This window comes from Urocitellus parryii, chromosome 8 (assembly GCF_045843805.1).
Source record: "Urocitellus parryii isolate mUroPar1 chromosome 8, mUroPar1.hap1, whole genome shotgun sequence".
Taxonomy (NCBI): domain Eukaryota; kingdom Metazoa; phylum Chordata; class Mammalia; order Rodentia; family Sciuridae; genus Urocitellus; species Urocitellus parryii.
In genome coordinates, this window is record NC_135538.1 from 105,922,386 (window position 1) to 105,939,456 (window position 17,071).

The window sequence follows — 17,071 nt, forward strand, 5'->3', positions numbered from 1 at the left end:
ATTTCTTTTAAAAATTACTAGACAATTTTTTATCCAGTGGCTCATTATTTGCTATTTGTCAGTCTGGCTTTGCACTCTCCTTACAGTGATTTTTTTTTTAACTTAGATTCTCTTTTACTGTACCCTTCTAAATAAAAAGGCCACAGAAAGGTTGAAAAGTACATCTGTCAGCAAAAGAAACAGCAGATCTGTCATCCAGTTTCAACCTATAAAGTTATCAGAGCTCTTAGAATTATTCTTTATTTCCTACATGGATTCCCTTTGAATGGCATCTTCTTCTGGGTCCTTTGAAATTCCAAAACTCAAAATAAAGCCATCAAGTACAGTTTCAGTAGCTTAGTGCACTGGGAAATGTGCTTTCTAGGTCCTGACTCTACTGTTCCCCATTCTTTTAAAATAAACCAACAAACAAATGGCTCTAGTGATTTTCAATACACACACCTCTGTGTTTTGGGATTACAAGCAGAAGAGGAAATGCGACCAAGCTCAGCAGGAATTTTGTTACTTTTCAAACAGGAAATGTAGGAAAAACTGCTCATATATCCATAAGGACTTGAAGCTAATTTCTATAGCTCCCAAACTGAAGATTTTCATGAGGAAGAAGCTCTTTTTCAAATTTTTTTTTGTAGTTGTAGATGGACAGAAAGCCTTTGTTTTGTGTGTTTATTTTATGTGGTGCTGAGAATCAAACTCAGTGCCATCACGCATGCTAGGCAAGCACTCTGCCACTGAGCTACAGCCCCAGCCCAGAAAGAAGCTCTTTTTTAGGGCACAGTTAACGGATCTGAGGAGGGAGTAATGGCTTAGTACAACGGTTATGCTGACAGTTTTACCTATTTAAAGCTTTCTCTTTTAATTATAGCTTGTGGTTAAGGTTCTGCTTAGAACGAGTTCCTCATCCTTAATTAAAGAGCCTATCTATTTCAGATGTGCCCGAATTTCCCAGTCCTCTAAGAAGAAGCTGTGCTGGATGTCTGTTCCATTCATGGACAGGACAAGTGCTAATATATTGCTCAGCTTTGAACTTTTCTCAGATGCAGGGTTATTAGCTTACAAGCTGGAGTTACTACTAGTCTCTTGCTCAGCATTCTCTTTACTTCAAGGACACTGCCACACACTACCCAACATGACCAGCAGAGCCAGTTTAGTCATACCTGGCAATTTTTATTTCAGTCCATTTTAAAAGCAGCAAAAGGAACTGGTGTGAAAAAGCTATGAAAGATAGGAAAACATACTACCTGCATTTTAAGAGGAAGAGAACATACAATACTCAAAATTCATCTCATCATTATACACTACTAAACTGAAGTCTGGGTTTACACAGTGCCAAAGAAGAGAAGCTACTGGAAATAATCAGATTATTGTTAATCTGATTTTTGAAAATTAATAATTTTCAACCAAACAAAACAATTTGGTTCTTAAAATAGATTTCTGGACTGAATTTTCCAGGTGGGTGGTTCTGTACTCACCTAATAAGTCAAGTAATTCCTGAATTACCACTTCATTTTGGAGTGTATGAATAGTATCAAAACAATAATTAAAAATTTATAAGATGCAATATTACTCCTTTCAAAGTAAACTAACAATTGGGAGAAAGCATCTACAAAAGGCTTTTGATGACCTAGCCAAATGCTCTTCTCTCCACTCCAGCAGCTCCATCCCACCACTTCTGGGCAAGCCACCATCCTTCCATAAGAGTGACTGCCACACCTACAGACCACACTCTTTTCTTCCTCCCTTACCCACTTCTAATTCTCTACCCAACAGTGAGAGTGGTCGTTTGTAAACAGAAATCAGTCTGCATCATGGCTCTGCTTGACACCTGACAAAGTTAACACTGCACACAACAGCAAATCCAAACCCCTGGTCTTGATCAGTAGAGGCTCTTGAAGTCCCTGACTTCCTGTCGTCTACATACTCCAGCCATGGGGCATCCTTCTTGAACACTCCAAATCCTTACTACCTAAGGGCTCTTTCACTAGCTTTTCTTACCACCTGGAATGTTCTCCCTTCTCCTGTACTTCACAGTGCCAAGTCCTTGTTATTGAGATCTCAGCTCAAAGACTGACTCCTCATCACATCACCTAGTTTTACTTTTTTCATAGTACATATCTATCTCTGGTTAATATTTTCGTATTTTCAATTGCTTTCCTTTCCAGTGACAGCTAACATTTACTGAGTGCCATTACTCTGAGGGCTTTACACATTCTTTAAACAATCTTTTGAGGCATTGTTTAAAGTATTACTATTATCACTTTTATTACCATATGCCCATTTTTCCAACAAAGAAATGAGGAACGAACCAGCTGAGTAAACTCTGCAATGATACAGCTAGTGGGTGAAGAAGTCTGGACTTGCACCCAGGAAATCAGGTTCCAAAGACTAAGTGTTTAATCTCTTATGTCATAAGCCAATAGCAAAAGATCCATGCATTTTTCTGAGTCCATCTAGTGAGTAGAACAGTGTTCAATGAATGAGTGAATTTAATGTTGGTAATAATTTGTATTAATAGACATTTTTATCATGTGATCATAAAAAACTATGACAAAAATGGTTCATTTTTTTTTCCGGGAAGTATATACTTTATTCACATACTTAAAATCTGTAACTAGTAAAAGGAACTCTGTTGTGATTCAAATCACACTTTCTCTAAATATATCTAATTTCTTTAATATTTTAGAAAGCCTTTCCTCTGATCTCATATGTTTTCTTAACAGAATTCACTTTTTTTTTTTTTTTTTTTTTTAGGTAGAGTCTTGCTATACTGCCCAAGCTGTCTCTAACTCCTGGGCCCAAGCAATCCTCCCTCCTGCCTCAGCCTATTGAGTAGCTGGAATTACAGATAGGGATTACTGGTCCCAGCAGAATTTACTTGTTCTTGTGTCTTGGTAACTCTTGGCTCATTTCTCCAGAAAGATAAATTATACCTCATTATAGCCATTCTCAGGTAAAGAAGATTAATGCAAATAAATTACATACAATCATACAAAATATCAATAAAATAAAGTTCCTTAACTTTAAATTAAACCTGGGGTTTAAAATCTGTCCATGGACTGTGTTACACACACACATATATGGGGTTTCACCTTAAGCCTCTACTGGAATCAAACATAAAGTTCTAGAGGTATAACTTTTTTACTTTAATCACCTGACCTTAGGTTCTTCCCTTCAGAATCTACTGAAGTGCAAAAGAAAGATTTTCTTACCATCAATCTATAGTTATTCCTATTACTTCAGTTCTTCAATGAAATACTATCCTAGCCTTTGTTGATATTATTGATGATAGTATTTAGTTTTCTGATATGATGATTACTAAATCTTTCCTGTATGAAAACCTACCTTTTCAGACTTTAATTTAGAAAAACAGACATCCAAAACTATGCTATGTTGGAAAACATCTTTCCCAAATAATTCAGTTCACACACGCGAAACTAAGACCCATAGAAATCCAGTGACCTGCTCAAGAACCCAGGAGCACATCCAAAGTTAAAAGAGAGGCTCCTCAATTCTTAGCTAAGCTCTGTGCCCAACACACTGCCAACAATGCTATGAGTGTTTAATCATGAGGCCATATGCCTGGATCTTGGGAAATTGTCTATGGGAAAATGTTTTCCTGATAAACCAAATCAACACAATTTTATGGAATGACTTCGAAAAAATAAATAAGATCGACAGACCCTTAGCCATGCTAATGAAGAGAAGAAGAGAGAGAACTCAAATTACTAACATACGGGATGAAAAAGGCAATATCACAACAGATGCTACAGAAATACAGAAGACAATTAGAAATTATTTTGAAAACCTATATTCCAATAAAATAGAAGATAGTGAAGACATTGATAAATTTCTTAGGTCATATGATTTGCCCAGACTGAGTCAGGAGGATACACACAATTTAAACAGACCAATATCAATGGATGAAATTGAAGAAGCCATCAAAAGACTACCAACCAAGAAAAGCCCAGGACCGGATGGGTACACAGTGGAGTTTTACAAAACCTTTAAAGAAGAATTAATACCAATACTTTTCAAGTTATTTCAGGAAATAGAAAAAGAGGGAGCTCTGCCAAATTCATTCTATGAGGCCAACATCACCCTGATTCCGAAACCAGACAAAGATACCACAAAGAAAGAAAACTACAGACCAATATCTCTGATGAACCTAGATGCAAAAATCCTCAATAAAATTCTGGTGAATCGAATACAAAACCATATCAAAAAAATTGTGCACCATGATCAAGTAGGATTCATCCCTGGGATGCAAGGATGGTTCAATATACGAAAATCAATAAATGTTATTCACCACATCAATAGACTTAAAGATAAGAACCATATGATCATCTCGATAGACACAGAAAAAGCATTCAACAAAGTACAGCATCCCTTTATGTTCAAAACATTAGAAAAACTAGAGATAACAGGAACTTACCTCGACATTGTAAAAGCTATCTATGCTAAGCCTCAGGCTAGCATCATTCTGAATGGAGAAAAATTGAAGCCATTCCCTCTAAAATCTGGAACAAGACAGGGATGCCCTCTATCACCACTTCTATTCAATATAGTTCTCGAAACACTGGCCAGAGCAATTAGACAGACGAAAGAAATTAAAGGCATAAAAATAGGAAAAGAAGAACTTAAATTATCACTATTTTCGGATGACAGGATTCTATACCTAGAAGACCCAAAAGGGTCTACAAAAAAACTACTAGAACTAATAAATGAATTCAGCAAAGTGGCAAGATATAAAATCAACACACATAAATCAAAGGCATTTCTGTATATCAGCGACAAAACTTCTGAAACGGAAATGAGGAAAAACACTCCATTCACAATATCCTCAAAAAAAAATTAAATACTTGGGAATCAACCTAACAAAAGAGGTGAAAGACTTATACAATGAAAACTATAGAACCCTAAAGAGAGATATAGAAGAAGATCTTAGAAGATGGAAAAATATACCCTGTTCATGGATAGGCAGAACTAACATCATCAAAATGGCGATATTACCAAAAGTTCTCTATACATTTAATGCAATGCCAATCAAAATCCCAATGGTATTTCTTGTAGAAATAGATAAAGCAATCATGAAATTCATATGGAAAAATAAAAGACCCAGAATAGCAAAAACAATGCTAAGCAGGAAGTGTGAATCAGGTGGTATAGCGATACCAGATTTCAAACTATATTACAGAGCAATAGTAACAAAAACAGCATGGTACTGGTACCAAAACAGGCGGGTGGACCAATGGTACAGAATAGAGGACACAGAGACTAATCCACAAAGCTACAACTATCTTATATTTGATAAAGGAGCTAAAAGCATGCAATGGAGGAAGGATAGCATCTTCAACAAATGGTGTTGGGAAAACTGGAAATCCATATGCAACAAAATGAAACTGAATCCCCTCCTCTCACCATGCACAAAAGTTAACTCAAAGTGGATCAAGGAGCTAGATATCAAATCAGAGACTCTGCGTCTGATAGAAGAAAAAGTTGGCTCCGATCTACATATTGTGGGGTCAGGCTCCAAATTCCTTAATAGGACACCCATAGCACAAGAGTTAATAAGAAGAATCAACAAATGGGACTTTCTTAAACTGAAAAGTTTTTTCTCAGCAAGAGAAACAATAAGAGAGGTAAATAGGGAGCCTACATCATGGGAACAAATTTTTACTCCTCACACTTCAGATAGAGCCCTAATATCCAGAGTATACAAAGAACTCAAAAAATTAGACAATAAGAAAACAAATAACCCAATCAACAAATGGGCCAAGGACATGAACAAACACTTCACAGAGGAGCACATACAATCAATCAACAAGTACATGAAAAAATGCTCACCATCTCTAGCAGTCAGGGAAATGCACATCAAAACCACCCTAAGATACCATCTCACTCCAGTAAGATTGGCAGCCATTATGAAGTCAAACAACAACAAGTGCTGGCGAGGATGAGGGGAAAAGGGTACTCTTGTACATTGCTGGTGGGACTTCAAACGGGTGAGGCCAATTTGGAAAGCAGTATGGAGATTCCTGGGAAAGCTGGGAATGGAACCACCATTTGACCCAGCTATTGCCCTTCTCGGACTATTCCCTGAAGACCTTAAAAGAGCGCACTACAGGGATACTGCCACATCGATGTTCATAGCAGCACAATTCACAATTGCTAGACTGTGGAACCAACCCAGATGCCCTTCAATAGATGAATGGATAAAAAAATGTGGCATTTATACACCATGGAGTATTACGCAGCACTAAAAAATGACAAAATCATGGAATTTGCAGGGAAATGGATGACACTAGAGCAAATTATGCTAAGTGAAGCTAGCCAATCCCTAAAAAACAAATACCAAATGTCTTCTTTGATATAATGAGAGCAACTATGAACAGAGCAGGGAGGAAGAGCAGGAAGAAAAGATTAACATTAAACAGAGACATGAGGTGGGAGGGAAAGGGAGAAAAAAGGGAAATTGCATGGAAATGGAGGGAGACCCTCATTGTTATACAAAATTACATATAAGAGGTTGTGAGGGGAATGGGATAATAAACAAGGAGGGAAATGAATTACAGTAGATGGGGTAGAGAGAGAAGATGGGAGGGGAGGGGAGGGGGGATAGTAGAGGATAGGAAAGGTAGCAGAATACAACAGTTACTAATATGGCAGTATGTAAAAATGTGGATGTGTAACCGATGCGATTCTGCAATCTGTATTTGGGGTAAAAATGGGAGTTCATAACCCACTTGATTCTAATGTATGAAATATCATATGTCAAGAGCTTTGTAATGTTTTGAACAAACAATTAAAAAAAAGAAAAAAAAAGTTAAAAAATGGGGAAAATGCAGCTTGACTGAGTGGACAAATATGAAAAAATAGTGCGATGTGGTCACCAAAAGAAAAACAGCCATTTTAGCCCACCCTAGCAAAGGCTAAAAATAAAGGAGGAGTTAGACTCTGGTACCAGGTATTAAGATGGACACTGACAAACTACAGTGCACCTACAGACCACTGACCATGACAGTGAGGTGACATTAAACCACATCCCATAGAAAAGGTTCAAAAACGGAACAGGAGTATATAAAAATTCCAACTTGAAGAAGGGAAGAGTTCATGAGAAATAATAGTTGTCAAAACCAGAACTTTTGTTCTCTTTTAGAGGAATACCTTTGCCTTTGGTTTACAACTTAGTTAATATAATTTCTATCATTTCTCAGAAAACAACTTTGACACTTTATTACATGATGACTATAATTATTGTCAGATTCTAAATTAGAAATCAAAAATACTATTTGATCATTTGATTTCAAACTGGACCTAAAGTATGTCTTGGCATTATTACTAACTGTTAGCAACAAGTTCTGGAAACAGATGTAGTCTTGATATGTGTTCTGAATATGAAATACATTGCAAAAAGTCTTAGAGACTTTAAAAAATACATACTGCTTATATACACTCTTACTGCACTATTTCCTGTCCTTATCAGTAATAAAGTTTCCCTTGTTTTGCCCTTTCTTTGTTATTCCATGTGAACAATATCTTTTTTCTTCTTTTTCACTTTCTTCTTCTACCTGCCCTTCTTCCTTTTTTTTCCTATCTTCTTTCTCACTAATACTTGTTTCATTGCACATTACCAAGCACCTACTACATGCCAAAAACTGTGCCAAGCTATAAGGATTCAAAGGCACTGTCCTTGAGAAGTTTACTTTCTATAGAAAGAAAACAGCACATAATCAAAATATTATACTAAAAGAAGATGTATACACATTAGAGGTGTGTCCAAAATATAGAGATGACACAGAGAATATTCTAGATAAGAGAATGATTCACTAGGAGAAAAGTGGTAGCTGAAATGGGAATTCCTAAGAGGGAACAACAGGATCCTCCCTACCAATGCAGAGAAGTGGGCTGCATGGAAGTGGAAAGCAGCATATGGCATATTTCAGAAATGTCAGGCATCTGCAAGAGAAAAGGAGCACTCTTTAACCAAAGAGTCAAATATTCTTGAAGGTAGCTAAGTAATGGCATAAATGGATTGTTATCTTTAATTAGGTCTATTTTATACTTGAGATGATATAAATGACTGCCTAAAGGTGAATGTTTAGAAATGTTATCTATGAGCAAAAATTAAGAAAAATATTTTTAATTAAAAAAACAGACTAAAGATACTAAAGATATGGAAAACCATTTGATAACAGTTTCTATGGCAGAGGAATTACTTCCTTAGGGAGAAATGCATAAAATATTTTCTAACAAGAAAGATCACTGACAAAGTAACAAAAGGAATTAGGGAGATATCATTTCTAGGTGCAACAAGAACATCCTTATGTTTTTAAAACTACAACAGCATCCTTACAAAATAACACTATTAAATAGTAGAAAAAAATGCTCCCTCCTCTTAAGCTATGAAAAGACATGGAGGAGACTTAAATATGTATTACTCAGTGAACGAAGCCAGTCCAAAAAAGCTACATATTGTATGATTCCAACTATATGACATTCTCAAAAAGGCAAAACCAAAGAGACAGTAAAAATATCTGTAGCTGCTAATTTTTCTTAATTTTGCCCATTTCTAAACATTCCCCTTTAGGCAGTCATTTATATCAACTCTCCTTGGGAGGAGAGAAGAGAGGGCAAGATAAATAGGGGGTGTATAGGATAGGGAAACTATTCTGTATGATGCTATAGTGGTGGATACGTGGTAGTATACATATTGTCAAAACCTATAGTATTGCATAACACTTTGAAGGAAGCCTAAGGTAAACTATAGACTTAATTTCCTAACAATGTATCAATATTGATTCATCAGTTGTAACAAATGCAAGATGTAAGTAAAGGGGACAAAGTAGAACAGAAGATAATAGGAGAGATGTGGGAATTCTGTACTTTCTGCTCACTTTTTCTGTAAACCTAAAACTCGTCTAAAAAATATGTATTGATTTAAAAACACATATATAATATCATTTTTCTACTCTTTTGAAACTAGTGATGCAATGCAGTTTTCCACTGGTATTCACTTGGTAAGGCAAATTTCCTTACTAAAAGTCCTAAGAACAAATGGACAGATGTCATCTTAATCCTTACAGAACCTCTAGAGTCATATAGATGGGCAATTTTGAGTAATTAATTTATACAGGACCACTGAGACACAATAAATGAACTGATTTATCTTCAAATACCAAAGAATCTTTAGTGACATTGAAAATAAAACTCCGGTTTCCTAAGTTAAATTGCCTCAACCTTCTTCTCAGATACAGTGCACCAGAGAAATCATTGTATCATGAGAAAATTAATACTTTTGGTGAAATGAGGCTCACACTCCCAGGTTTACTTCTATGAAAAGGAGACTACAGCAAATCTTTCAATAAAAATTTACAACCATGTGTTCACCATTCCTGCATAAGCATGATTCCTTTCATTACTAAATCTTTTCCCTATGTGTGGGTGGTTGTACATGTGTCAGAACTAAATCCTCACAACAACAACTGACAAGAACCACGTATAAAACCAGAGTCAAACTATGTAGGGAGGTTTCATTCTGAGCTTTCATGCCTCAGTCTAGCTACAAATAACTGTAATTAGTCATATAATCAAACTTAAGTCAATTTTGTAAGCAGGGTCAACTACCTCCAACTGATCTGGCAGGAATAGAAACCACTTCTTTGGTCCTCAGCTCAAGTAACTCAAAAGTTAGAGTAAACTGAGATCCAAGTTAGATTAAAACACATCTGCTCTTGTCAAAAGATAACCTATTTTTAGGGAAGAAAGCATAATAAATTTTGACTTACAGAATGCAAAAAAACCCCAATCAATCATGGTTGATAAAAATGGAGATGAATATTAAGCATTCCATTGTTAACACAGGGCTTTGCCTTTGTTTAGGGTCCATTAAATTTAATAACTTCCCCCTCTGTGGCTTTAAACAGAGAACTTCTTCAAAATAAGAGCAGCTCCTATTAAACTTAATTACTTGCCCGTGGCTGCTGTGGCAGAGGTATGTTTACCAAACAGGTGGCTCTTAATAAAGGAATGGGTCTGCAGTAAAAAGTAGATGTCTTATTATGGTTACTTTAACTTTCTGGTTTATTAGTATTAATTGCTGGAGTTTTCCTTTTAACCTTTCTTAAGGCGTTGTTCCCTCCTGTGCATTAGAGTTGCTATGTTAAATGAATGCTCACATATACTTGGCACATTACTGAAGCTGCTGGTTTCAAAAACTTGACTCAGGGGACTTGGTAAAGACTAGGTTATAAGGAACTTTTTTAAGTGAACAATATCAAACACCATGGGTTTGAAATTACATAAAACAATCCTCCTGACAGACCTCCAGTAACCAAATGCATTTTTCCACTGGCAATTTCTAGATTTTCTAGTAGTGATAAAATAATTTCTTAGTTAACTTTACTTACTAGACTAATGACTATTCTTTGACCTTTGGAAAGAGAAGTTTGATAACTGAGAGTCAGAAAAAGGAATAATTCTTCAATAGTCCTGTGCAGTTAAGTGAAATTTTTTAAAAATATTTTGAATGAAGAAACTCAAGACTATCTGCTTAAATAGTATTTTAAAAAACTTTCAGAAATATTATAGTTCTTAAATTTGTTCTATGTTTTAAAAATCTCACAATTACGGAGAAAAATCTTCCATATAACATGTAGTGACTTTCCAGAGCAACCAAGGCAGCCAACATCTATGACCCTTCCCTATGCATTTCCAATGAATATCTCCAAAGTTTCTATGATTCCTCCAGAGAGCATCAGAGAAGTACACAATAACCAAGAGACAAATATGTATGTAAGTCCCTTCCACCTCCTGTGTGCCAAACAGTGGGACAGTGTTGGGTCAAACAATGCTATTTCATTCAAGTGGGTGAGATGGGGAGGAGTTATGTACAGTAAAAAAAAAAAAAAAACAATCACGTAGGTTCTTCTTTAGGAAAATTATTAATAAGAGTTCATATCTAACCTTCAAGTCAAGAACCAGACTCTATAAACAGTTGTGCCTCTTTTCATGATAGGATTATTACATAAATACAAATATACTTTGAAGGTCAGCAATTATTTTGTAATAACCTCTAGAAAAGTTATTATAATCTTGTGTCAAGCTTCACAAGTGCTTTGAACATCCAAAATGCCATGGATGATATCATTACAATTATAAAGACATGCAATAGTTAGGGTTGTGTACAATTTGCTGGACCTTGCTTTGCCACACCATGCACTTTTAACAGACTCACTTAGAAATAACTTTGGTTACCTCTGTATAGTGAAATATTCTTTTAAGACCATATAAAATTGAGATAACATATAAAATCATTTGGGGGATAAAGAATGGTACTTAAATACAGCTTATTACATGATAAGACCATACTTATCATAGTAAGTGAGGGGGAGGAGGACCAACTCCCACAGGGCTGCTTCAGCACTATAATGTCATCAGACTGGTTTCTGATATGTAGTATTTGGTCTTTACAATTTAACTGAGTATAATCCAAACACATTACAGTAAAGTAGACCCTACTTGTCAATTGCGTGGCAATTACATATTGTTCAGTTATAAACCTATAATCTATAACTGTTATATATTTATTTTTTTCTGAGTGATGGGGTTCAGGGCATTGAACCCAGAGGCATTCTATAACTGAGTTACATCCCCAAACCTTTTAATTAAATTTTATTTTCAGACAGGGTTTCACCAAGTTGCCAGGGTTGGCTTCAAATTTGTAATCCTCCTACCTCAACCTCTCAAGTAACTGAGATTACAGCTATATGCCACTGAATTCAGCTCTATTATGATTCTTGTTACAATATTTAAGGTATATAAAATTAAGGAAATATTCCTGAGTCTTTATATTGTACCTCTGAACTTTAAAACATGTAGTATACATCTTTCTCTGCAGTTAAGTAGGGATTGTAGGTAATATACCTTTATCGTTTTATTTTATCTTTATTTCATTTATAATTTCTTTCCAAAAAGGATATGAGGAAGGCTACAGGAATTAAATGATATAATATCATCATCATTATTATAATTCACTAAGTTCTAGCACTGTGACAAACTTGAAACAGTATTCTGAAGGAAGAATAATAATAAAGGAAATTGTAAAATTAGTTCCTCTAAAGATCTTTAAATAGATTAAATCATGGTCTTTCTTTGACATGTTCTTTTAGGATGAAACACAATTTCTTTCTTCCTAAAAAGATCTTCCTACGGAATCTTTCTTTATTCCTCTAAGCCCTTGAAACAGAACATTATCATGCCTAGTCAAAGTAAATGTAACTCAACATATTCTATTTTACTACATAATTAAACAGCTATTTTTTCTTAATGTTTTATTTACCTTTTGGGAATAGCACCTAGTTGCTTTTAGCCTTTTAAATATTATTTTAAATCTACATAATAAAAATAGTAAATGTGTGGGTACTTTTTTTAATTCTGCCAAAATTTATTTAACTTTTTCCTATTTTAGGTTCTCTTCAATTATTCAATATTTTTTAAATGTCAGTTGAATTTATTATTGTATTACAATATCTTTACTTTTTATTGGTTCTTTTTAGTTATATGTAATATTAGGATTTATTTTGATATAATTATAAAAGTACAGAACATAATTTGCTCTAATTTAGTCCCCAGTACTTCTCCTTTCTTCTATTCCTCTCTCCCTGTTTCCTTCCCTCTAAATGTATTAAGTACTTCCATGTGCTATGTACTGTGTTAAGTGCTTTCTGAATGCCATGAGAATATTAGCTCATTTAAATACTTAAATATTCCAAAGGATTTTATTTTCTATGTGTTCTGTGGTGATCCATTTTTTAAATCCCCTTTAAAAGTTTAGAATTTTGTTTACTTGATTCATTTAGGCCAAGACTTGCCAAAAAATTATGTATGGGTATATAATTTTTAAAACATCAGCTACAATCTATTTGGCACATACTGTATGTCAGGTCTATCCTGAGTCCTTTATACCCTCACAATAATTGAGGAGATAAATATTTATCCCTATTTACAAATAATAAAATCAAGTTTCAGACAAGTAAGAAGCTTGCCTGATATTTATAAAAGCTGTAATTCAAACTTGGATCTGTACCTCTAATCTTACTATGTATGTGAGAAACTGTATTCTTTCTCATCCAAAAATCATATAAGGACTAATTTCTGTTCATGAAAAGATGTAATGCTTTGTTTGGAAAGCACCTCAAAAAGGGATCACAGGACTGTTTAGGGATGTTGATGGAGGTTTATAGCTTAGCTGCCCATGTTATAGGGAAACAGCAGTTGTCCCAGGAGTTGTCTCAGTCCAGAGAGTTTTATTTACTAAGACATTGAAGCTCTCTCTCACTCACACACACACACACACACACACACACACACACACACACACACACACTCCTCATTATGAAGTCTCACTTGTAGAAGGCTCTATTGTCGTGGATCTTAAGGATGGCTTTAGATATTGAGGAGAATAATAATAAAATAGAAACTGTTTAACCTGGCCTCTAGAAACCTATGAGTCAGGCTCGACTCCAAAGAGGTTCTCAGGATGGTCCCAGTGAAGTAAAGAAGGTGCCCACTCCAGGCAGTGCTCCAGTGTGCAGGCACAACTCCACAGCCAAGAGCAAGGTCAGGTGAAGCAGGGTTCCTCCAGTTCCCTGACAGTCCATGTCTAATTGTTTCTTCCTGTTTCCCTACATGCTGACAAGAGGGATTTTCTGTTCTCTGTATGTTTATACAGAACCTCCCACCTTGGCCCCATTTTACTTCTTTACCAATAACTCATAGAGATGCTTGTGAGGAGGAAAAAACTGGATTAAACTCACTTTTAAACCAGTTTAAGCAGGAGTTCATTTCTACATTTGGCCAAAGATCAATAAACAGCTGTATAACTAACCAGTTATCCTACCCACTTCTCTGTGAAACAGGAAGAGTTATGGTGTGTTTTATAGAAATTTTTAAGTAATTCTCAATAAAAAGACTCAAAATAATCTGACTTGTTCTACACTACACATGTAAATGATAAGCTGTGATGACTATCTGTTCAAGCAGCATCCTTTCAATGTTATTGTCAATGGTTTTCCTGGTGAATTCACATACAAATACACTTCAGTAAGCAAATGCTATAGATAAGTGTCTCTATAACTATAACGGTTCCCGGAGGTTTTTTCTTCTAGGTACTGCTACAGAAAAAAAAAAGAGCAAAATCTGCTTCAGTTGCAGAGGGTTGGGCAGACGGAAGCCCAAAGAGACCTCTACACACAGTAAATTTGCACAAATTTTGGCCCTATGTAAAATAAAACAGATTCTTGGTATGAAATACTGAAGGAATGACCAGAACTAACTCAACACCCTCAAATTCTGGGACTTCACCCCCACACCAGCTTTTGTTATCCCCTTCTGTGCCTACTCCTCCTTTCCTGTGTTTTTAATTAACGTCTGCCTAAAGGAGATAGAGATTCCAGTCAAGGGAGTTGATAACTAAAATTCTATACTCTGCACAATTCTCCAGTAAATACCGTGTGATTCATAAAAATAGTAATAGCAATCATAAATGAAAAGTGGTAAACATGGTTTTCCAAAGACTCTTGCGGTTCTCCCTCCACCCCTGTTTGTTCCCTACTCACCCCCATGGAAGTCCATCTGCTGCAGAAAATGTGAAGGCACTAGGACCAGAGAGACCTTTCCTGCTATTTGCTTGAGAAACAAAGCTTTCCCTCCTCCCAAGGTGAAAGAAATAAAGGAGTCTGAACTAATCAAAACCTGCAAGCCTGCTGGTGGAGCTTCAGCTTGTCAGTGATGCAACTCAGCGGAGAGAGTAACGGCTTCGAGCTTTGCAGAAAATGAGAGAGGGAGAGAAACAGAGACAGAAACACAAAGAGAAAGAAAGAAAGGCATTAACCTGGCCAGGAATCACTCAGGTGCTTGGGGCCCGAACGCTAAGAAGACAGTCTGGCAACATGGGATGCAGTATGTGTGTGTGCTTCTATGCATGTGTCTTTAGCTATTCTGACAGGGGACAGCATTGTAGTTCATAGGTCAGGGTGAATGGGCAGATTGTTTTTCTTATTCAAAGGACTCAAATGATTGGCTGAAGGCCTTTAACTTTTCTTTACTTGTTAGCCTAAAGTCTTACTGACATTTTCTGGCTCCCTATGATGAATTTGCCAGGATAAGAAGGAAGCAGCCATGTTATTTTAGCACATGTATTTCCACCATGAGGCATAAATTTGTTGGGTACCTTTTAAATAGTGGATTTGTGGGTACTGAGGCTACCACATTAGAGTTGACAGCAGTGTGCTGCATGCTTCCTGGAAAGGCTGCCTTGGTCTTGAGTGGGCCACTCATGGGCCACACGTTGCCTTCTGGGACTCCTCCAGGCTTCATTGCTCTTCAAATGACTAGTTTCTGATAAGGATCCTAAGTTTCCAGGATGTGTGTCTGTCTGTCTGTCTCTCTCTCTCTCTCTCTCTCTCTCTCTCTCTCTCTCTCTCTCAAAACTGGCTAGAATGGAATCCTGGCATTTATAAGTCTTTAGGAATAGTGGGCTATACCATCCATCTGTAATTTGGTTTACAGGCAGATGTTAGGAAAAGAAAGGAACACAAGCATAGAAAGGTATAAGACCCTCAGGAGAAGGCCCTAGTTGCGAGATAGTGCACCCCCCACTTCAACAGGATACTAACTGGGTGACATTAAACACGATCTTAAGAAAAGTGTGCCAGCTCTGGGGATTTTCAGTCTCTGAACTTAAAATGTTCAAATGTTTGATAATCCCATAATTCAAAAGTCCCAGTTGCTTATTGTCATTCCCTTGCTCACATGCCTCTAATAGAGAGTTACTGTGAGCACAACAGATAAGACAGGCTTGGTCCATCCCACTTCCCCAACCCCTGCACCGGGGTGGGTTTTCAGTTAAAGCTCAGTCTTTACCTGAAATACGCCTGGGCACATCGGTGATGGCAGGAAGCCCAGTACCCCGTGTGGAAGACAGCGGGGTGGTGGAGTGAATGGATGGGGACGTCATCTGGCTCAGGTAAGAGGGGTAAGACTGGTCATAGGACCACGGTGGGGAAGACTGTGCCTGCCTGGGGTCTGGGAAAAAGAAGAAGAAGAAAAAAAAAAAAAAGCTTTAGTATATCAGACACTGAAGCCTTAGAAACAAGCAATCCAAATTTAGAAAGGGTAAAGCAGAAAAAAAAATGAGAACATATAAGAAATAACTCTTCCTTACAGCCTCACTCTTGAATGCCCTGAAGAGCACAAAGCTTTCTAGACTTCAAGTTCCACTGAAAGCAGTGACATGGATCATACATGAGGACTATCGGTCTCTCTTATATATAAATATTTCCATTTGGATAGTTTAATGTCATTTAGAAAACAATCTGCTCTGGTTATTTTTACAGAGTGAAATTTATTTTACTTATTTTCTGTGTTCTCTTGAATTCCTCCATTGATACATTTTTATTTTTTTAAGTTAGAATTTCATTTTTTGAAAAATTAACTTGGTTAAATAACATATACTGTGTCCTTTACTATTACATATCCAGGTACTATTAGACGTGCTTTTTGGTTTTAAAGTGCATGATTCCATGATTGTAGCACTGTCCAATCTCTTCCCAGGCATGTCAATGGAATAGTACTTTCTAGCATAGAGATCAAGGGCTGGGATAAGAGTTAGAACAGAGGTAGCAACATATAAAAGGAGTAGAAAAGAGGAAAGCAGGTTTAAGAATTCCTGCTAAATTAAACCAGAAAAATAACCTTTAAGAAAAAAAGCAAACTTAATTTCAAAGTCAACTACATTAAAAACCAAAAAGCTTCATCGCTATCCAGTTTTAATGTTAAGCATATGAGTTTCTAACAGTAAGTGACTCAAAACAGGAGAACAGGGAAATGTTTTTAATCTGATTGAAACGTGTTTTTAAAATGTCACATATCTGGAATGTGGCCTAGTATTACCTACAGTCACTATAATAATAAAAGTAATGGGCAGAAAACTAGTTAGGGTTAATTGCTTAGAATTAACAATGTCTTTTGATGCATCTCTATGGAGTTTCTTGGAGGTAAAAACTCAAGGCCAAAT

General features: G+C 36.2%; 1 protein-coding gene across 7 annotated transcripts in view; it reads right to left on the reverse strand.

Annotated features, from left to right (window-relative positions):
• Runx2 (RUNX family transcription factor 2) overlaps positions 1-17,071 on the reverse strand; it is a 212,050-nt gene that overhangs the window by 16,189 nt on the left and 178,790 nt on the right. For 6 of the 7 annotated variants that reach the window (XM_026394442.2, XM_026394443.2, XM_026394450.1 and 3 more), the window contains one exon: positions 15,919-16,080. The exons of the other annotated variant lie outside the window; for it this stretch is intronic. In XM_026394442.2, coding sequence (XP_026250227.2) covers positions 15,919-16,080 — 162 coding nt within the window. The remainder of the gene's footprint in view (positions 1-15,918; positions 16,081-17,071) is intronic. 7 annotated transcript variants of the gene reach the window in all.